This window comes from Lissotriton helveticus, chromosome 1_1, assembly GCF_964261635.1.
Source record: "Lissotriton helveticus chromosome 1_1, aLisHel1.1, whole genome shotgun sequence".
Lineage (NCBI taxonomy): Eukaryota > Metazoa > Chordata > Amphibia > Caudata > Salamandridae > Lissotriton > Lissotriton helveticus.
In genome coordinates, this window is record NC_136057.1 from 1,000,765,130 (window position 1) to 1,000,787,963 (window position 22,834).

The window sequence follows — 22,834 nt, forward strand, 5'->3', positions numbered from 1 at the left end:
TGCATATTGAAAGACGCAGAAAGATCTGAAATTATCAAGATACAGCTTCCAATTGATGGCATGAGCTCTTCCCTGCCCTGCACAGGAGTAATTCAGTCCATGATTAGGGCTGAACACTGATTGGCTCCTGTCCATGAGGGATTTCCACTCCAGCTGGACACGGAGATATTGTGTACGCTTTGCATGCATTATGTTATGCTTTTTTAGAGTGGCAGAGTTTCTTTGATGAGTTTAAAGATTGTGCATTTGGAAATTTACAGATTACAATAGGAGCTTGGATTTTTGTTTCAGTGATATTCACCAGCCTTTCCAAGCTACTGGCCTACCAGGGAAAATCTTTATCTTTCTGACAGCCCATTTCCACCTTCTGACGTTACTTCCTGTCTGCATTAAACTTGCAGACACGCTTAGCATCAGCATGAGGCTGTGCCGATGTTACTACCAATGTAGAATCAAACACGTGTAAACTTGATCTGACTGTTCTAAAACTAAAGAATTACAACTGGTGGTTTCATAGGATTATTAAGCATAGAAAATGTATTTCACTGTATGTGTAAGAGGTTACTTCTCAAGAGCTGACATTAATCTGATTAATTGCTCACTTTTTCGGCTAGTCGCCTTCTTATGAATATACCAGACCAACCACGAGCTTCCTTCAGACCGCTCACCATCACACATAAAGGTATTTGTAGAGGCGTCCAAAAGTATTCAGGACAGAACCTGGTGCAGCAGCACAAAAACCGACATTTACTTAAACACTCAGACCCTTCTTAAAATGCATTGTTTCTTCATTTCATCAAAGGAAGGTCACAGTTTCTGGTGCCTACTCCAAGTCAGCGGCAGCTCACTCTGAAGAAGTCCCCAAACAAACCAACAGGCTTGTCTCCAGAAAATAACTCGACATGTCTGTTCCTTCAACATCTCACTAGCTACAATGTTTTACATCTCTAAGCCCCTGTGGACTTTGATGTCAGAAACAAAAACAAAAAATTAGCAAAATATATTTTTTTTTTTATCGGAGAGGCATTTTGTTACTTCTCACCCAACAAAAGTCTCCTCGCAGAAGACAGCCCCAAGGACGGCTGCCCAAAACAGCAAGGCCTTCATGGTGGCAGGATTCAGGTGAAACAGACCCTGTCGCTCTGCCAACCTGTACTTATAGGGAGGTGCGCAGGAACTTTGCCTTCGGAAGGCAGCTGCGCCTGGCTCTCCAGTTGGTCCGTTCCCACACGCTTTTGTGCAAAGAGCACTTCAAGGCTATCTGCAGATTACAGACTGTGACCGACCTCCAGACTCTTTCCACTTTAGCTGATGAAACATCCCCCCAAGCCTCTCCCCTTGGGATGCAAGATCAGACACACTGCGACAAGCAGCCGTAAAGTAACTTGGTGAAAATTTGAGCAACCACAGACAATTCAATTCAGGGGCATTTGTAAAGCGCACGGCTACCTCCAATCGAGGTGTCCTGGCGCTAATGTGGATCCAGCAGAGAAGGGAGAGAGAAGGGCTGCATATTAGAGACAGGCAAATAGCCAGGTCTTCAGCGCTTTCCGAAATGCTTGTTAAGTCTCTGTCTTCCGAAGGTGGACCGGCATGGAGTTGCACAAGGCTGCAGTTCTCACTGAAAAAGCTTGACCACCAATCCTGATTTTAGAGAAGCAAGAAAGTTGCTGAAGATTAGACCTCGACACAGACTAGAGTGGATTGAGGACCAATAACCTCCACCAGTGGGTCCAGCACAATATTTTGGCAATCAAGGTAGTAATTGCTAAATTCTGCTAATGTCTGCCCTACCTACCTATGAAGATGCTTATAAAGGACAGGGTCTGCTTAAGGAAAGTACTATAAGTTGATTCTACAAACCTCCCCTACAGCACTTCTTACCTACTTAGGTGGTTTTATGTCACAATATCAAGGTCAAAATGTTTGCTCTGCACAAATATTCCATTCACAATATCGTGGCTAGGTTATGAGCTGATGCCATAAATCTTAGACCCAAAATAACTTACTGCTAAGGTCATGACTCAAGCCTTTGATCCTGGAAGAGAAGGGAATGTAAGGTGTGTTGAGCCAGCGGAGCCACTGAAGAGCCTTTTTGCATAAGAGCCCCATTTTAAGGCAGCAGAACCGAGCACCCCTGGACTCCACTCATAGCATTGAATAGCCTGTGTTGCCTGAGGTGGTGAGGCAGAAAGCTGTAGCTAAAGGTAAACATGGTGTTGTTTTATATTCCATTTACAGATAATTTTATATTCTGCTACATGCGGGCATTGCGTTAACGGGCAATTGTTCACTACTCCGTTTCTGTAAAACATCTCTAAAAAATAACATCTTTACAATTGATGGTGCACCAGAAGATCTTCCCTCCACCCACTACCCTCCGCCAAGATTTCAAGAGCGGCAGTAATCGGGATTAGTCTAAGGGGTGTATTTTGGTAAGCAGTATGGTGGTTCTTCCTGGGGGGGTATTGTTACAGATACTCAAACACCAGGACTACCCCATGCAAATTGCACCTTTGAGTGGCTCTACTTTCCAGCAGTGTTAAGCCAATTAGAGTCTTGGTTCCATCATCTCTTAATGAGGTACACAGTATGAATAAGACACATATGACCTAATTTAGGGTTTGCCAGGCACATTACTCTGTCACAAACGTGAAGGATATCCCGGCCACCTTATTAAAGGTTACACAAAATATAATGCACTTGCAATAAGGCAGACAGGGCATCCGCTACCTTTGTGACTGAGTAACCCATCTGGCAAACTCTGAGTTAGGCCCATAGTTCTGATTTAATGGAGAATGCACTACAAATCCCTATAGCAATTTCCCTACCTGAACCTCTAATGTGATGTCGCCTTTTGTGATGAGAATCTTCCCTGTAAGACTACTCCTAGTCCACCAATAGTTCTGCCAAGGTGTTGGAGGCATATCGACCAAAAAGGGTGGAGGATAAGCCACCTGGTCTAGAGTGACTGACCCACCATCACTCTGTGCACAATATTCAAGTTCTAATGAAATAGTCTCTTGGTTGTCAGGAAACAGCAGGGGCAGGGCTCAAGACATATATGTGTATTCCCTGGCACAAGAGTGATGGGGCATCTTGGAAGGGGGTGGAGACTAGGTCGGCAGTTCATAATTCTGGCTTGTGGCCAACCTCATCTCTCCCTCGCTTCCAATTAGGCGTTCTCCTCCGACTCAAGAAACTGTAAGTGGTCCTGGCATCACCTCAGGTAGCTGATACCATTGCACCCTTTACAGATGCCCACGAGTAAGGCTGAAACAGTGAAAACGTGAGTGGTGGTTTTGACCAGGGTTTGCATTCAAATGCTGAGGGGTTCATATTTTTTGTTACGGGTGGCTACTGAGTGGAGTTCAGTTTTTCTGAGTCCCTTGAAGGTTGGCTCGGACTGCAACTATCAAGTTATTTAATTGACTTTGGCTACATAAATAGATGGTCAATATAAATAAAAGCTATGAATTCCTTTGTATGTTTCAACTTTTGAAGTTTGTAGTGTGTGATTATTTAATCATAAAAGTGTTCCTGTAACCACAAATTGAGGGTGACCATTTAAATGGGAATTCTGATACATCCTGTTTTATACTTCTTTAACACTATGCTCACGTATCTTTGACTTGTGATGAATTCAATCAATGTAAAATTACTTAAATCAAGAAACTAAGATTACTTCTTTGTTTCAAACGATTTGAAATGTTTATTTGAGCTATGCAACAATGTCAAGGTTTATTATTGTGATTATTTCCTTTATGCTCATTTCTTGTCCTCTTCTCTATTTTATTTTGATGCCTGTCTTTCCTTTTTATTTCCCTCTTTTTCTACCATCATCAGCACAGTAGAAGGTGGGTGGAAAAGTTGCATGCATCTGTATTCCTGCTGGAAGTGATAGAGGATCAGCTCACGGTCTATCTCCTGTTGACCAGTTATCAATACCACTTTCTTGATGGTGTGCATGAATCTCTTAATGTTGTCATTGGTTTGAGACCACCAGGGTGTGATCTTCCTCAAGTGCTGAATGGCTAGTGACTCAAGTGTCAGTTGTGTATTTTTATCAACTGCCCTGGACCTCTGTTGTAGCCACGCCAGTAGCGGAGCCACGCCTAGCCTTGCCTTGCCGTATCACGCCAGTCCGGAGCCAGACCCGAGACGAGTGAGATACTGGCGAGATCAAAGTCATGGGAAGAGAGCCAGGAAAGCCAGGTCTCCCACGAGGATAATACTAAGGGGCGACGCAAGAAGAGGAAAGTTAAAAGAGTAATCAAACAGGCCCCGCAAGCCAAAAAGGGGTGCTCTTCAATATCTACCATAAAAAAGATCACTACAACCTCTAACCCCATTAAGGACTTTGTAGGCAAACATTATAAAGTAACAAATGTACCTGTAATAAACTTGGAAATTGGAGAGGAGCACCAGCCTGAGAACATAATAAATATAGAAACGGAAGAGGTGGACCAGGTGGAGAAAAGCAAGAGGGGAGTCCCAGAAGAAGATTTGGAAGAAGAGACAGTGGACCCCTTGTTAATAAATCTCTCCCTCCAGAGCCAAAATTTAATAATGGCTCTCATCTTCCCCAAAACTTTTCTCCCTGCAAACCTCGGGGAATGAAGGGCAATCAAGAAGGGAAAGCCTTGATTCTAGTTTTGTATGGGAGGCTCCACCAAATCATGTATTACAATGTAGCAAGGGGAAAAACAACTCAAACCAACAGGACTCAGGAAGGACAGGGAGCCAAGTAATCCCAGAGAGGAATAGCCCACAGGACTCGGACCTGTCAGCAGCACCCACATCGTCTATTCTGAACTTATTTTTGATGATACAGAAAACCCTTCAGGGAATTTTGGAAGTATCAATGTTAAACAATGGTGTATTAAATGCCCAAAAGATGTTTCTAAAAAAGATCGAAGGGGAGCAGGCAGGAATAAAGGGGCAAATGCCTCTCTTGCCAAGACCAATAGGGTGCCCATAAACAACTGATCTAAGTATAAGGTGTGAACAGGCAGAGACACCAGATAATGTGTATATATCTAGGCGCCCAATGCTGGTAAAAAGGAGATGCGAACATGTAATGGTCCGTACTAAAGGCAGGGCAAGCAAAAAGCAGGTCCCGCAAATAGTTACAAAGGAATATAGGAAGAAACAAAAAGTTGAGGGTATGCTAAACGCCTCGGCCCGGTCCTATGTACCCTCTGGACCCCCAGCAATAGTGGACAAAAGAATAGCGCCAAATTTACAAAGGAAGAGTAAGAGTAGCAAGGACCCAAAAGAGATAGTACCAAAATGCAAACCCATAAACCAGAGAATAATCCCACCGTTAAAAAGCCAAACTCAGAACCCTCAGAGGCATAGTAACCCGGAGGCAACACCACAGCCTCACGTGCTAGTAGCAGGGTCCCAAGGGAAGGAAGAGATCAAACAGCTAAACCCAGTTCCCCCTGAGAAAGGCGGTGAGGGGGGGACTAATAAATGGGTCTACTTGGAACCGGCGCAAGCAAGCCAAAGGGGTAAGAAACTGAGGAAAATGAATCCTTTTAATAGGGCTCAAGTTCTGGCAGTCTTCTCCAAATGTACAAGCCTGAGTGGGATTTGCTCAAAAGATTTGAAACAGGTGGGCTTTTTAGAAAGTACAAATGGTAGGGAAATAACAAAAGTACTGCTATACTCGGACCTGATAAAAATGGCAATTATGAAAGCAGCCAGTGAGATACACCAAGGGGGAATAAGGGTGATCACAGAAAAAGATTTAAGGGACGAACTACAACCTGGAAGGAATTTCCTAAAGTGCCATGCAGGTCTGGGGAGGAGACAGGTGAGGCTATAAAAGGATAACAAAGAGGAGGGTAGCCGCCTGAATATAGTGATAAATAATACTGTAAAAGAGGATTCATGGGGTAGCTGGAGCCAATGTAGCTATCTAGGTGACCCCTCGGAGAGATATTTGGATGGAATGGGTGAAACTGGTGTTCTAAGTGAGATAGAATAGGAGGGGGGGGTGACGCATTACCTAGGTCTCTTATCGTGGAATATAAATGGGTTAGGCAATGCGATAAAACAAGAACATATAAAGAACCAAGTAAATAAAGTAGAAATTGCCTGCCTACAAGAGACCTGGGCATGCGGCGAAACCCCTAGCTTCGAGGGCTACCATCAATTAAATCGATTAGCCAAGAGGCAAAGATTTGGCCGCCCATTGGGGGGAACGATGACACTCATTTTGACAAAAATAGTAAGCGATGTTGTACTGTTAAAAGTGAAATGTAAATGGTTACTGGCTTGCAGGGTAAATCTTCTGACCTTGGATAAGACATGTGAAATGATAACTGTTTATAAATGTTTACATGCAGTGGGACAATGTGGGAGAATATGCAACCGAGATGGGGAATTTCAGACAGGATATAGACGCTATATTAGAAATGTATGCCTCAGATGTACTGTTAATTATGGGGGATTTTAACCACAAACTGCAACCAATGAAGGCGGACCACTGGTATACGGAATTGTTGGATGCCTATGGAATTAATTTTGCCAACTTCCCAGTAAGTGTCCCCTCGAAACAGGATTCGGATTTGGTAAACTATTTAGGGGAAAAGGGCCTTTTTTGCTTAAATGGCAGGTTTAAACAGACTGCCCGGCAAAGAAGACCTTTAAAAAAGGCTCACAACATTCTCCAATCGACTATGTCTTTATGTTAGCCTGGAACTTCCACTTAGTGCGGGAATTTAAGGTACTTCAAAGTGAGTGTAGTGACCATAATCCGCTTCAATTGTCAATAAAAGGGGGAAGACCGGAACCCTGAGAAAAGGTGATCCCACAAGATTTTGATTACCCAAAATGGGCGACAACAAGACTAACAGAGGAGTACCAGGAAAAATTAAAGTCACTACAACTAAAGGTTGAACTGGTAACTCTAGAGAGGAAAAACTTGGAAAGGTACGAGGAGAAGATAGCCCTAGTAGTACACTGCCTTATGATAGAATTAAAAAAGGATAAAAGAAAAGGTACAATAAACCGGGCCAGTCGATTGAAATGGTTTTCAATGGATTGTCAAATTAAAAAAAGATAGATAAGGACAGAAGCCAGAAGGCAAAGGAAAGAGTTCAAACAAGAGAGACAAAATTATATCACTAAACTGAAAGCGGAGTTAAAAAAGATGGTCTCCGACGCAAAAAGGGCTTATAAAGAGAAATGCTGGGGCGAGCTGTTAGAGTCAATCGAGGCTAAGAACTTGAGACAATTCTGGAAACTGATAAAATCAGCATTGGCCCCCGAGCGGGAGAAATTAAATGTGTCGTAAGCGAGACAGCCTGGGATAAATACCTAAGGGAACTGTACGGGGCCCAAATACCCCCAGGAGACACAGTACCTCAAGGTTGGCAGGAAGTCTCAGAAGAATTTAAAGTAGATTTTACCGAAGAGCGAGTAGAAGCAATGATTAAAAAGTTGAACCTAACCCGGGCCGCAGGGCCGGATAACCTCCCAGCGATAATATTAAAGGTACAAACAAAGTTGTGGGCAAGATTCCTTTCGCAACTGTTTCAAGTAATTTTAACAGAAGGTAAAATGCCATTAAATTGGAGGGGAGCAATAATCAGAACAATTCACAAAAAAGGCAGTATGGGTGAACCTCAAAATTACAGATTGATAAACCTTTTGGACATAGGGGAAAAGGTTTTTTCAAAACTTGTTTTAAATAGACTAAATGCCTGGGTTGACGAGTACTCAATTGTACCCATTGAACAGGGAGGATTTAGAGAGGGCCACTCCACAATAGACCACTGTTTCTCATTATGGGCAATGGCAAGGAAGTCAACGGAAGAGAACGGAAAGCTCTGCTGCTGCTTCGTTGACTTCCGAGCCGCCTTTGATTCAGTGGACCGGGACTGCCTCTGGGAAACACTAATTAGCAAAAATATCCCAAAAGACCTGTTGATTATAATAAAAGAATTACTCCTAGGCAATTGGGCTCAAGTAATTAGGGACACCGAGGGGTCATTAACGCCTAAAATACCCATTGAAAACGGTCTGAGACAAGCCTGTGTATTGGCCCCCCAGCTATTTTCCATATTTTTATCGGAATTACCAGATTGCCTGGAAGTAGAGGGTAGTGCGAGCCCAAGAATGAATGGTAAAAAGGTGCCGTGTCTTTTATACGCGGACGACCTTGTAATAGTTGACCAAACGGAAATAGGCCTTCAAAGGAAGCTGAATTCTTTTAATGAATATTGTGTAAAGAAATTTTTAACGGTAAACCTAGACAAGACAAAAATTCTATGCTTTGGGAAAAAAGCGTCTAAGTTTAATTGGTTTTTAGGTGATCTTAAATTAGAATCCGTTAATGAATACCGCTACCTAGGGGTGTGGTTCGATAAAACACTAAATTGGCATACTCACCTAAAAGCCCAAAAAGCGAAGGCACAAACTTCAATCGCTGGTTTAAAAATGTTTAATCGTGATTATGGGGATATGTCTCATCGACCATTACTAAAGGCCTTCAGTGCAATGATTCCACCACAAGTACTCTATGGAGCAGAAATCCTTTATTTGAGTGGTAAGGGAGTCTGGGACTTAGAGGAAGGAAAATGCCTGAAAAACCTTTTATCTTTGCCCCCATCAGCAATGGTACAAGCAATAAGATCAGAATTAGGAACAACTGCTTGGGGGGTACAATCACAGGTAGCAGTGATTAGATTTTGGAAACGCCTTGATAATGAAAAAGGACAAAAAGTCTCACAATGGTGTCGGAAAGAGATACAATTAAGTAATTTAAACTGGGCAAAAACGTGTAGGAAGAAAATGGTTTAGGCCTGCGAGAACATAAAAGTGGACATATGCCGAGTGACGCTAAAGGTAGAGTGTACAAAAAAAGAGCTAAAATGTAATGGACAAAAAGCTACTAGAAGATCTGTTAGGGAATACCTCGGCAAGAAAATTTCAGTAGAGTTCATGATGAACGCATGGGCAAAGGAAAACTGGTTCCCTTATCTGGACACCCTACCAAACCCGTGGTTTAGACAAGAGATCCTAAGGTTGCGCATTGGAATTAATCCATGGCTAATAAATAAATAAATTAAAACTAAAATGCTGGATCGAAATGGGTGTTGCAAAGGTAGGCTGGGCACAAAAGGGGATTTAGTGCACATTCTGTTGGACTGTATAGACATTTTAGATCTGCGTAAACTTTGGCTGCGCCCAATCTTTGAAAAATATGGTATAAGAACTCGGGTGCAAGGGGGGGCGTGGCTTAGGCGCTGATGTAGGCAGAGGCGAGCTCCGGAGCTCCTCCGCGGCCACCCTCCATAACCATCGATCCTGGCCAGCAATCCTGGAACCCGGCGCCACTAACTGCCCATGAAAGATCGGTGCCCTGTTTGAACACTGCTCCCTGGGGTGGTGGAGGCGTGGAGCCAAATAACGGAGTTCATAACTCTCTCCCTGCTCCTTGTGCCTACAGGCGGCAAGATGGCGTCCGCGACTGGCGAGACTGGCGCCAGGCGCTAGGAAAACCCACCGAAGCTGGCGACTGCACCGGGGACGCTGGAACCCTGCTGATGCGACCGGAAGATAGCCTGCTGCTCCCGTTCACGATCCCGGTGAGGAGATGTCGCATGCAGGCGGGCGGGGGCCGTCCAACACCATCGGTTTACCCCCAGCTGCCTGAACCTAAGATGGCGGCGCCCGGGACACGACAGGCGCCATTTGGCGTCTAGTGAACTTTGAAGGCTGTGGGCCCTACGAGATCCCCATTGTGGACGGCGGAGCCCCTACATTGCCCTGGGCGCAAGAAGTGTGCTGCGCAGCGGCTTGCTCAGTTGGGAGAGACCCGGGACGCACGGCGCACCTGACGGCTGGCTCCACGCGGCGCCTGCTGATCTGGGGCTAGAAGAAGTGCTCTCCTGGATGGTGCTCTGGTTCTTTCACTGCAGCGGATCACGTCAAGGTTCGTAGGCCCCTGGTAGATGCCCAGCCCCGGACACCGCGCCTTTTTGCCCCTGTGCCCTGAGAGACTGCAGTTCCCCCTGGAGCCCCCAGGGGCCCGCCACTGGTGATGACCAAGTGGTGGATGTGGGCGAGGGGTGAATGGTTGGACGAATGAAGGGTGACACCACCCGGACATTACTTGCTGCGGATCCGACGGTTTGGCATTACGAGGGGCGATAGCAGAGGGCATTCGCGCAACGCGTACCCTATACAGACTCTGAGGGCCAATCCGAGACTGATTGGTGGTGGTGCTTCCCTGTAGTGGGGCGCGGCTGAGGCTTCCCCCCAGAGCTGCTACTGTTTAAAACCTATCCCCACAACGATGGGCCGCGTGTCCAGAACAAAAAAGGGCTTTGAGGTGCTGCGCCTGGAAGACCCGGGACACGACACGGAGGATGACGCTGGAGATGCGAGGAGACGTGGGCCGAACATGCCGGGAGACCCTACCCTGGGCGACATAATGCAGGCCATCATGGCATCGCGGGATGCACTGGAGAAAAGGATGGACGCCATTGGAACGGACCTCACGTTATTGAAGGACGACGACAGGAAGCTCAAGGAGAGAGTCGCGGCGCAGGAGATCAACATGCAACCCATCCCTGATGAGGTGGCCGCCCTGCGACGTTCCCTGAGCAAAGTGACACACAGAGTCAAAACCCTTGAGGTCCGGGCGGAGGACAGTGAAAGCCGCTCATGGCGCAATAACCTTCGCAAAGTGAGTGTGCCAGAACGAGAGGAGGGCCCGGATGCGGTCCAATTTCTGGAGAACTGGCTGAGGACAGAGGTAGCCCCTGAGGGCCTTTCCCCATTTTATACTCTGGAGCGAGCCCACAGGGTCCCCGCTCGCCCGCCCAAGCCTGGCGCTCCGTCCCGGCAGATGGTGGCTGGTTTATTGCACGCGACCGGGACTTCATCCTACAGAGGGCCCGAGAACACCGGAACCTGCAAATAGGGAATAGCCGAGTGATGATATTCCCGGACTACACCAGGGAAGTGCAACGACAACGGTCCTCTTTTCTGGCCATCAAGAAGAGGCTGCAACAGCTCAAAATCCCCTACGCCATGCTGTTCCCGGCACGCCTGCGGGTGACGGAAGATGAGAAGTCCCACTTTTTCCTTACCCCGCAGGCGGCATTGGACTGGCTGGAGAGTTGGGGTGGTGCGACAGGGGGTTCATCGCGGCCAGCCTCACCCCGACAACGACAGGACTCTGCCTCATTGCGGGGGAGCCCCGCTTCCTCGACGGCACAGAGACAGGAACGAGACAAAGCAATCCAAGCTGTGGCGGCCATCAGTCTAGGGGCGACTAGCCCGTCCAGTGTTGTCACTGAAGCAACGAAGAGTGGAGCGGGGAGCCCGGGCTCCGGCAGCTCCCAGGGCCTCTCTGATACGGAACTACCGAATGTCACACCGCAGACGGCATGTTCGGGTGATGGGCCTGCAGAAGCTATGGGACCTACATGATGCGGGATTTGTCACGCTACCTACTTTCGGGGAGCGCTTGGAGTTGGGGCAACGAAACTGCTGATGATCTCATGAATGCCGGAAGCTTAGCTGGCCACACAGATTTCTTTCCGGGGGGGGGGGCTCTGGGGGCATCAAGCGCGAGCTGAGAGTTTTCCCCTAGTTGCAGCTATGCTTTTGAGCAGTTTGGTTTAGATGGGAACCTGTTTGTGTCTACCTGTCCTGGGGAGTGGGAGTTGGGGGCGCTTTAAGTGTTGGGGGGATGGGGGAGGATCATACATGCCACTAGGAGAGGGGGCAACACATGCCCACACACGCCAGATCCATGGGTACCCCCATAGGCCTTAAAATCATGACCTGGAAGGTCCGGGGGATGCATACCATGTGCAGGAGACACAAAATACACGCTTATTTGGTACGGAGGGGAGTGCAGGTCGCTCTACTCCAGGAAACGCACTTGACGGAGTCAGAGCGTAAAGCACTTCACCGTCGCTGGAAAGGTCAGGTCTATAATAACACTTACTCGGCATATGCCAGGGGGACACTGATCTGGATAAGGGCCGTTTCAGTGTCTGAGGCAGGTGGTTGACCCGAGGGTAGATTCACAGTGGTCACGAGGCGACTGGATGGACGGGACATAACACTGGGAAGCATATATGGGCCCAATATAGACCAACCCACCTTCCTTGCACACATCTCACAGAAACTGGCGGGGGTGCTCACGGGTCCTGTGCTATTAGAGGGGGATTTTAACTGTGTAACGGATGTGGACTTGGACCGTTCCCACCCTCCACTACATGAGGCCCCTACACGTAGGATAGCAGACGGCTGGCGGGAATGGCAGAGGAGTTGGGGGCTTACTGACACCTGGAGGGCCCATCATCCCGGAGAGCACGACTACTCCTACTTTTCTACTGTACATGAATTTACATGTCAGACTAGATGTGGTCTTGTGCTCCCCGGACGTTCATATGCAGGCTACGGCGAGTGAATACCTGGCCAGAACGACCTCTGATCACAACCCCCTACTGGTGACCTTGACTTGGGTTCGTGTTAGGCCAGCGATTCCAACCTGGCGGCTCCGACCGGAGGCCCTGGAGGATCAGGTCTTCCGGACCACTATAGGCACAGCGATAGAGGAGTATTTCCAACACAATGCGGGCACCTTCTCCAGTCTGCATACTGAATGGGACGCATTTAAGACGGTGATCCGTGGACGGTGCATCAGAGAGGCGTGGGTGTCCGTAGAACTCTCTTGAGTGAGATACAAGGGGCGGAACAACAACTTCGGGACAAGGAACGAGAAAGACCTGGGCGGGTAGAGGTCCAGGAAGGGCTCTTAAGGGCTAAAGAGGAGCTGGCCACGCAAGTGGAGAGGCTCAGGTGCTTTGATTATAAGGCTTACATGGTGAGAGCGCATGCGGAACGTGATAAATCGGGGGCGCTCCTGGCCTGGTTAGCGAACCCAGCTCGCAGGGGCACGCCGATCCTTGAGATAAGGGACGAGGAGGGGACGTCCCACTTTGGACAGCAGGCAATCAACACGCACTTTTTGGATTACTATTCCACCCTGTATCATAGTGCGCTGGACCCCAGGGAGCCGGGAAACGAAGATTTCCTAACTATAGACTTACCGCAGATTGAGGCGGAGGAGGATGAGGAGTTGGGTCGCCCGGTGGAAGTGGGCAAGGTCCGGAGAGCCCTTAAACGCATGGCTAAGAACAAGACCCCGGGCACTGATGGATTCCCGTCGGAGTTTTATGTCACTTTCATGGATGCACTGGCCCCGCAACTGGTGTCCCTATATAATCATTCCAAGCAGGTTGGTTATTTGCCTGCCTCGACGAGAGAGGCGGTGATTGTCCCGATCCTTAAACCGGGGAAGCGGAGTGGGATCGCACAGCGTATCGCCCTCTCGCGATGTTGAATATTGATTATAAGGTGCTGAGTGGCATACTGGCGCATCGCCTGATGGTACACATGACGACCCTGGTCCAGGAGGACCAATCTGGTTTTATCCCTACTCGGAACACGGCGGCGAATATGACTATATATGACTGTGCCAGTTGCTGCAAGCGGCGGAGGCCGGAGGCGAGGAGGCATGTGTGCTCTCCATTGACATCGAAAAGGCTTTTGATAGCCTGGAATGGCCGTACTTATTTCGGGTTGTGAGGGCCTTTGGTCTAGCAGAGGGATTTGTGGAATGGGCGCGGATCCTATACTCTAATTCGACGGCCAGGGTCCGGACGGGGGGGTGATCTCGGAGGCATGTGCGGTGGGTAGAGGGACGAGACAGGGATGCCCCCTGTCTCCCCTCCTGTTCGCCCTAGCTATGGGACCCCTTGCGGTGCATGCACGGAGGGGGGAACACTACAGGGGACTGGAAGAGTAAGGCCGAACACACCACATTGCCCTATATGCTGATGACTTACTGATGTTCCTTGCTGATAACACTGATGCACTCCGTGGGACTCGGGAACTGCTGGAGCGGCTGGGGGAGGTGGCGGGACTCCGGGTTAATTGGACCAAGACCTGCCTGTTTCCAATGCGAGGAGGCAGGGGTGCTCCCCCTGAGGGCCTGGACGTAAGATGGGAAAGGGACTGCTTATCGTACTTGGGGGTGCGGATTTACCATGGTGCAGCCGAGTTATTTGAAGGTAATATAGGCTGGGCCCTGCGAAACACCAAGAATGACCTGGAATTCTGGGGGTCGTTACCCCTGTCGGTCGCGGAAGGTGGGCACTTCTGAAAATGATCACCCTCCCCCGGTTGCTCTACTACTTTGGGACACTGCCTCTCTGGATACCGGGGAGATACTTCGCCAAGCTCAACTCCATAATCTCGGGCTTCCTATGGGGTTTGGGGAGGCGCAGGGTGACTCTGCCTACCCTGATGCGCTGATGCGCCCAAGACGGGAGGGGGGGGGGGGTCTTGCAGCGCCTGATTTTGAGGCCTACTACCATGCTGCCCAATTCCAATGGTTTACCCAAAGATTAGCGAGGAGATTGGGCTTGGAAATAGCTCAGAGAGACTGGGACGCAGAGATGCACCATCTGGCGCGGATCCTTCTGCGCCTCCCACTGCGGATGGGAGAGGTCCCTGGGGACCTCTGGGTCCTGAGACTCTGCTGGAATAGGGCCCTACATCGCCAGAAAGGTGGCTTGGCGTACTCGCCTGAGATTCCGATATGGCTCTGCATGGAACACCCCCATAGGGGGAATTGGCAGCGGCTGCATGAGTGGGAAGAGTTCGGAATCTCCACCCTCGGGGATCTGTATGAAGATGGTGCACTCCTGCCGTTCCAAGAACTGGTGGACAGGCATGAATTACCGGCGCAGGACTTCCTGTGGACTCACGCAGAGAGTTAGCGGGGCCACACATCGTGCAGGCCACACTCTAAATGGTATTTTCTCTAATGACCATCGTCTGACCACCATGGATCCGGTGTATCTATCTTGGTCCGATCACCTTGCGGTTCCATTCTTTTTGGAATATCATAGGGTCGATGGAAGCAAAAAAGGGAATCACCTAACGGAAACTACCAGAAATGTTAGGAATATCATTAGTGATTCCTTTGTACCTTGGGCTGCCAGCTTTTCCATCACAGGTATGGACAGCGTACAGACCGCAGTTGGCCACTTCGAACAGGCCACCACTGAGGCCCTGAATGAACTGGCCCCAGTACAGACCCGCCGTCGAGCCAGAAAAAGACCATCTGCCCCATGGTTTTCAGACTCCCTTAGACTCCTCAGGCAAGAAGTGAGGAGGAAGGAGAGGCTCTGGCATTCCAGTTGGGACCTTAAGAACAAGGAAGCTCACAAAATCCTTGTCAGGAAATATAAAGCTGAGATTGTGCAGGCCAAACAAGATTACTTTGTAGCCTTGACAACCTCGCTTTCCTCGCCGAAGGAGCTTTTTAAAATTGTTGATTCTTTAGTCATCTTACAAGCCCCTGATCCTGTTGTACCATCGCAAGATCTATGTGATAGGATAGCTTCCTTTTTCCACACTAAAATACAGGATATCCACCTGGCTCTTGAGGAACAAAGAGCCTGCATTAGTGTCCCCACGGCTCGGGTTGAGATGAATTTGACCACTACTGACACCTCCCCTTTGTGCACTCTGGACTCCTTTCCCCCGCTGACTCTGCAAGATCTGGAGATCTTGCTCAATAAGATCAAATCTGGCTCCCCCCTAGATATTTGCCCACTGAAAATCTTCAAGCAGTGTAGGGAGACCTTCCTACCACCGCTGCTAGAAATAATGAATCTAGCCATGAGAGACGGTATCTTCCCCTCGGAGTGGAAGAATGCAGTAGTGAAACCCCTGCTAAAGAAGGCCTCCCTTGATCCGGAGGTCTTGAAAAACTTCCGTCCAATCTCGCTGCTTCCCGCTCCAGCGAAGATGCTAGAGGCACATCTTAACAAGCATCTCGCTGCCTTTATAGAAAGTTCGGGCTGCTTGGACTCCTCCCAGCACGGATTCAGGAGGGAACACAGCACCGAGTCGGCCCTCACTGTTGTGCTCGATAAGATCCGCACGACAGTGGATGGGGGCCAGACCACCCTACTGGTCCTGCTAGATCTAACTGCGGCCTTCGATACCCTCTCCCCCTCAATACTTACATCTCGCCTGAGGGCTGTGGGGGTTAAGGACGCAGCTCTAGATCTATTGACCTCTTTCCTCGATGGGAGGGAACAAAGAGTCAAGCTGGGGGAATTCCTATCTCCATCCCGACCAGTGCTATGTGGGGTCCCTCAAGGGTCGGCTCTTAGTCCGACCCTATTCAACATCTACGTGACCCCACTGGCCAGACTAATAAGAACTTTCGGGATGGAGGTAGTTTCTTATGCAGATGACACCCAAATACTCGTCTCTCTTTCCCATTCAGATGTGCAGACCGCCTCCAAGTTTAGATCTTGTATGGAGGCGGTTGGTCACTGGATGATTCAGAACTCACTCAAACTGAATGGGGAGAAGACTGAGGTGATGGTGTTTGGAGGGAAAGAAAACATCTGGTCAGCCAGTTGGTGGCCTGACTCGCTAGGAATATGCCCTTCCCCCACAACATCTGCTAAGAATCTTGGGGTGATGATAGACCCTGCCCTGGATATGGGTAGACAGGTGAGCAGAACCATCTCCACCTGCTGGGGCCTAATTCACACCCTGCGAAGGATTAGGAAATACCTCTCTCTGCAGTCCAGAAAGCAAATAGCTGTCGCACTCATTGGCTCTCGCCTTGACTACTGTAATGCGCTGTATGCGGGGCTAAACAGGAGCCTCCTGCAGCGCTTACAGGTAGTTCAGAATGCCACAGCCAGATTTGTTCTGGATGTTCCCATACGCTCCTCGGCCACGCTGGCCAGGAAAACGCTGCACTGGCTACCGGTAGAACACCGAGTACGGTTTAAAGTCTTGTGCATGACTTATAGAGCCATTGCAAAAAATAGCGACTCGGGAGTCGGCTCCATCATCTCCCACTACACTCCTGGAAGGAACTTGCGTTCCTCCGGGAAATCGTTCTTGACAGTTCCCCGCATACGAAGAGCCAAGTGGGGTGGAAGGGCCTTCTCCACCCTAGCTCCCAAATGGTGGAATGATCTTCCTCTGGATCTTAGGTCCCTACCTTCCTTACAGAAATTCCGTAGGGCCCTTAAAACCTGCCTCTTCCTGCAAGCCTATGTGTAAGGATGTATGTTTCAACTTTCTGACTGTATTTTTAGGCGCCTTGATACCTGCGGGTTATTGTTCTGCGCGTTATAAATTTTAATCAAATCAAATCAAATCAATCCTTCACGCGGCCTTGACGACTGCGGTGCGCAAACACTGGAGGGGAGGACTAGAGGAGCCGCAGATTTTCCTTCCTTGCCAATATGTAGTCACCTCTGCGGGGAGGGTTAAGGCGGTCACGTATCTGTACCGCAGATTGACACAGGGCTTGAGAACCCCACTGGAGAGATTGCGCGCTAAATGTCAGATAGACTTGGGAATTCCCATCGAGCCTTAGCCTTGGGAAATGCTGATGGCAAGAGCGGGGCAATGCTCCCGAAACGCCAGATTCCAACTCATCCAATTTTACGTGTTTCATCTGGCGTATCTCACTCCTTCTAAACTCAATGAGTTCTTCGACTCCCATGCCACCTGTCCACGATGCAGACTGGAGGATGCAGGGTACATGCACATGTTCTGGGATTGCCCTATCCTTCGAGGTTACTGGGGAGGGATACTGGCCAAATTGATTGAGGTAACAGAGAGGGACCTGCAAAGTACCCCGGCTGTGTGTCTACTGCACTGGTTCCCCCACACTGCTCACAACAAAACTACCAGCAGGTTTTTGGATCTGGGGCTGGTCCTAGCCAAGCGCGAAATCACCAGCCATTGGAAAGCAGCCGCAGGTCCTAACGCGGGGCGTTGGCTCAGAGAGTTTCTTAAATAGGCAGACTACGAGGGGACGCTCCAACTCCAACTAGCTCGCAGAGCTGACAATGACAAGCTGTGGGACACAGCCAGAGCCTGGGTAGCACTGACAGGACTACTCAAAGACCCAACTGACGACGAGGACAGATCCCCCTGATATCACCTACCATTCCGATTGTACAGGGCCTACGGCGGGGGCAGTGGGATGACCAAGTAGATGGGCAGAGGGGCCCCCTGATCGAGCGTAGCCTCCCGGGCGATGATTATGCCACTGGCACAGGGTTCACTGGGAGTGGGCGGAACACGATGTGAGCGATACACATAGTGCTGGAGAAGCGGCATGTCTGCGGGGAGGGGGGAGGGTGGGGGGGGAAGGGTAGAGAGGGGTTGAGTTTGCGTATGTTTGGAGGGGGGAGGGGGGAGGTGGAGAGTTGGATGTTCGGCTACCTGACCTATTGCAGAGTAAGAAGTCTATGATTATCAATCTCGAGTGCTAAACAGCGGAAGTCCCGAGGGCTTTTGTTGCTAGGTGGTGACGGTGTGACACCTGTCACCGGTACGAATGGGCACTGCACGCTGAGTTTGCAGGGAATGTAACTGACTTGCAGAAGGGTGAAGCAATATATTATTAGACCTGTATTGACACCTAAGGCATGAGGAGCGCAGTTGACATGCCATGATACTTTACAAAAAATGTATGTTCTTAATATATGAAAACTCAATAAAATCTGTTTTAAAAAAAAGAACTCAGGTGCAAGCGATCGATCTCATCACAGAATTGCCTAGTATTGACATTGCAATTGCTTTAGGGAAGTTCATAAAGGTAGTACAGAGATTCATAATAAGTCAGAATTCATATTTTAGAATTTTATAATGAATGAATTTAAATCTTGTCTAGAAGAATCGGTTGATTTTATTAACCCGTACGGGGTAAGGATTTTATTAAGGAAACGGTTTTATGAGCATCCATTTTTAAATGATATAAAGTTAGGGTGAGGACATATTATAAATTGTGGAAGAATATTTTTGCTTGTAATTAGCCTGTGAGACTGCTGTGGAATATTTAAAAAAAAATGTTTTCATTGCTATGTATGGCTTAAAGATTACGATCTAAATAAACATACTTTTTTGACTTGACTTGTATTTTGCTTTCCTTGGGGATGGTCAACAGAATCTCATCAACTTCAGTGGTGTAACAAAAACTTGCGGAACCCCCTGCAAAGTGCATGGAAGGGGCACCCCATGCTCCTGACCCAGTCAGGAGCTCTCAGGCCCACCTATGCACAGTGCCGGAGAGGGCCCCCTGGAGCTCGGGGGCTCCCATCAACCGGGGGTTGCGGGGGCTATTGTTACTCCACTGATGAACTTGGGAGCCGCAGCCTCTGTGAAGGTGGTGGACAACAGCTCAATCTCAAGGTCCCAAGTTTACTTTCCCAACCCAACCACAGTTGGCATCGAAGTAACAGCGTAGTTTCTCCTTTGACTCCATGCTCAAATCTTCATACCGCTTATCCGGCATCACTAATCTTCCCCTGAAGCCTGGCATAAGGCAGCAGGCCATTGCCTGCTAGTCTATACCAGGGAAGCACACTTGCTTCTGAATGCATGTCTTTACAACTTCCTGATATCTTACATGTGCCAACTTTACCCTGGGAATGAGGGGGTGGGTTATGATCATGGATGATCCCCCTAATCACAAGTTTCTTGGGAAACTGCAAGTTTAAGAAGAATGTTCAATGTATCACAAGGAATGGGAACATGAGCAAAATGTTAAAGAATTGTCCATGTTCATTTGGGGAAATCCTGAGTAACATTACAGCTTGATTCTTGTATCACATAAGTGCAGTGACTTGATGCAACTGGGGTCACAATGACTGTTTATCTTTCACACTTGTACTTGATGCATTGCAATTATCATGCCTGTCCAACTGTAATGTGAAATTTAGTCAGTTTACTATTTTTCCAGCGCAATCGGTGTTACATAAATTAAGAACAGAGATTTAGTTGTGCTACCTCCAAATTTCAAGACCATTAAATAGATCTCTAAGGGGCTTTACTTCCTCTAATACTGTCAGCAAAATATAGGTATGACAAGTTATTTAATTGACCTTGGCTACAAAAATAAATGGTCAAATAATCAAAACCCATAAATTCTTTTGTGTTTTTCACCTTTTTAAGCTAATATTGTGTGATTATGGAATCATAAAAACATGCATGTAACCGCATTTTGGCTGTGACCAGTTAAATGGGAGATCTGATACATCCAAACTGTTTTATAATTCTTTAACATTATGCTCACGTATCTTTGACTTGTGATGACGTCAAATTACTTAAACCAAGAAATTGAGATTACTTGTTCATTTCAAAGGATGTGAAGTGTGTTATTTGAGCTATGCAACAATGTCAAGGTTTATATTTTGTGATTAATTCCTATATGATCATTTTTTGTCCTCTTCTCTTCTTTATTTTGATGCATGTCTTTCCTTTCCCTTTCCCTCTTTCTCTACTCTCATCAACTAATCTCATTGTGCACTAATTGGTGTTTCAATGTATGCTTATGTATATCTCTTGTAGTAACTGTGTTTTTAGTTAAGAGTAGGCCCTGATGAAGCGACAAGTAATAAAACCTTTTCTTATTTCTGAGTAATGTACATTAACTTTTTAATTTTGGAGTATAACAGGAATTTCTTCAACCACAATTGATCGACCTCGAACACTTGTCTTCTAAAAATGTCCACATCACCATTACTTGTGTTATATAACCCACTGTTCCAAGTGCTCTTAGATGTCTTAATAGTCCGTTCTTGCAATATCCAAATAGCAGTCCTCATGGTGGTGGTGTGTTTGGGGGTGGCAGGTGTGGCAAGAAATGCCCATATTAGGTGACCATCGCAATAAATCTGTAAAGTTCTGACACTTGCTGATGTGTCCATGTCATCTTGGCAGCCTGCACCTTCGGGGGGGGGGGCTCGGGGGGGCTCAGACATCACTGTAGACGGCGAGTATGTGTAAGCTAAAGAACTGCAACCCAGGTTTCAGAAACTTGCACTTTTGTCACCCTTTGCCATTGGAAACTCGAGATTTTCTCTTGTGCATGGGCATAGACAAGTACGCTGTCACTGACACCAGGGAGGTAACCAGGATCTCCCAGACGGCCCTCTCAAAAACCTTTGCCACTTAAGGATACTCCAAAGCTTAACCATGTATGTCTTCAGAGTCCAAACATAAGTGGAGAACGATGTAATAGACCTGGAATATTTCCGCAGCTAAAACTGGGGGCAGTCAGCATTCAGGTCCAAATTTGAGACCCACCAGACTGCAGTGAGGTATTCCCGGTCATCCACGGTTGGGATCAGGGCTTTTACCAACTGATGGCTTAATTAATAAACAGTATATTCTCACACATGCTGCACACTTGGCTCCGCACCTTTGCCTACTCAGTAACAATAATTGGGAACACTTAAGGAGTCTGCCTCATGTCCTATATTTTCTACAGTCCTGGCTCCTGGCGTTCAACAGTATACGTTGGTGAACTAGGAACTCCAGTTCAAAGAATAAGATAATGTGGAGTTTCGCGGTGTTATTCTTCATGTAGCCCACCCCGTAGAACAGCGACTGGAACTGTGCCAGCATATCCTCACCAGCCACATGTATCTTTGTCTGGCATGAGTGCATAGGGTGGGTGCAGATGGAGGTTTGGGTGCACCACACTGTAAGCCTTTGTTCGATGGTCATAAACTAGACCCCCCACCCCCATGCCAGTATGCACTGTCTCCATGTACTGCAGGCATGAGACAGTCACTGTCACCAGTTGGTAGATTAAAGGACCAGATTACAGGCTGTCATCATGTGGGGCTGTGTGCCGCTGTTGAGAGAGGCCAGTAGAAATGAAGCAGTAGTACACCATTAAACAAACTTCAGAAAAGACAACCCTGTCCCTTAACCAACTTAGTGGGCTCTGATGTGTACCATAAAAGGACCTGCACAGACCCGATCAAACCCCCAGTTTATCAAAACAATAAACAGTGGGCCTGTCTCTCACACCTCCTCATGCATCACTAAGCACTGCCTCCCATAACATGATAACCACACCTCATTGGCCATCATGCACAACATAGAAACGCTTCACACATTGATTCAAAACAAAGGGAATACCTTTCCAACCACACATTTCAATCCACACACCCTACTTGGTGTAGCATGCTACTCCTGTAGGGAAGTGCTTCAGCACCCCTCATTGGGCTAGTAAGAGCGAATTAAATGTTACAATACAATACCACACCTGACCTATAAGAAAATCTTCAATTTTACCTGTCGTCCAGCCAAAACTTGCAGAAACAATGCAATCAAACAAGAAAAAATAAGTAGAACAAATGTTTTCAAAAATTAAACCCCCTCTTTTCTAAAGTAACAGACCCGCCATTTTAACTTCACAGTGTTTCTCTCATCACATGTCGTCATTTTATTTTATGATGGCGTCAATGGCCACGTGCCTGGCCCCTAGGAGGTGCTTTGTCATGACAACTGCTCTTCCTGACACATTCTTCAGTGCTGCTCCTGCCATCATGGCCGCAGTTCTGGGCGAGCCAGTCCCTCGTGCTCCGTGCTTTGTCGTCCCGACTGAGCTTGGGTTTAGACCTCTTGTTGACCTTCTGCGCGCAAGGCCTCTTCGGGCCCGCCGCGCGCTTGCAGTAGTCGGGCTCCGTTTCGCTGTTCCCCCAGGAAGTGCTGTCAGAGGCCGAGCCCTCGTCGGCGGTGTCGATGCAGCGCACGCGCTGGTGGACATTGCGCGAGCAGAACCTGCGTCTTTGTTTCTTCTGAAGCTGCCCGGGCGTTCTGGTGTACATGGCTTCCGTCGAGCGCGAGATCCGCACGTGGACATTTTTGTTCTGAGTCCTGAACAGATTTAAAAAGGAATTCCAGGAACGGGGCTTCTTATGGAGGTTGCAGGCTGACGAGTCTA

General features: G+C 48.0%; 2 protein-coding genes across 2 annotated transcripts in view; both read right to left on the reverse strand.

Annotated features, from left to right (window-relative positions):
* The window catches only part of LOC144819821 (carboxypeptidase A2-like), a 46,235-nt gene extending 45,074 nt beyond the window's left edge, over positions 1-1,161 (reverse strand). The window contains exon 1 of the mRNA XM_078677550.1: positions 1,043-1,161. Within this exon, the coding sequence (XP_078533676.1) occupies positions 1,043-1,107 (65 nt within the window). The 5' untranslated portion in view covers positions 1,108-1,161. The remainder of the gene's footprint in view (positions 1-1,042) is intronic.
* Positions 1,162-20,531: 19,370 nt separating this feature from the next.
* The window catches only part of LOC144763336 (uncharacterized), a 167,561-nt gene continuing 165,258 nt past the window's right edge, over positions 20,532-22,834 (reverse strand). Inside the window, exon 4 of the mRNA XM_078648828.1 lies at positions 20,532-22,831. Within this exon, the coding sequence (XP_078504954.1) occupies positions 22,350-22,831 (482 nt within the window). The 3' untranslated portion in view covers positions 20,532-22,349. The remainder of the gene's footprint in view (positions 22,832-22,834) is intronic.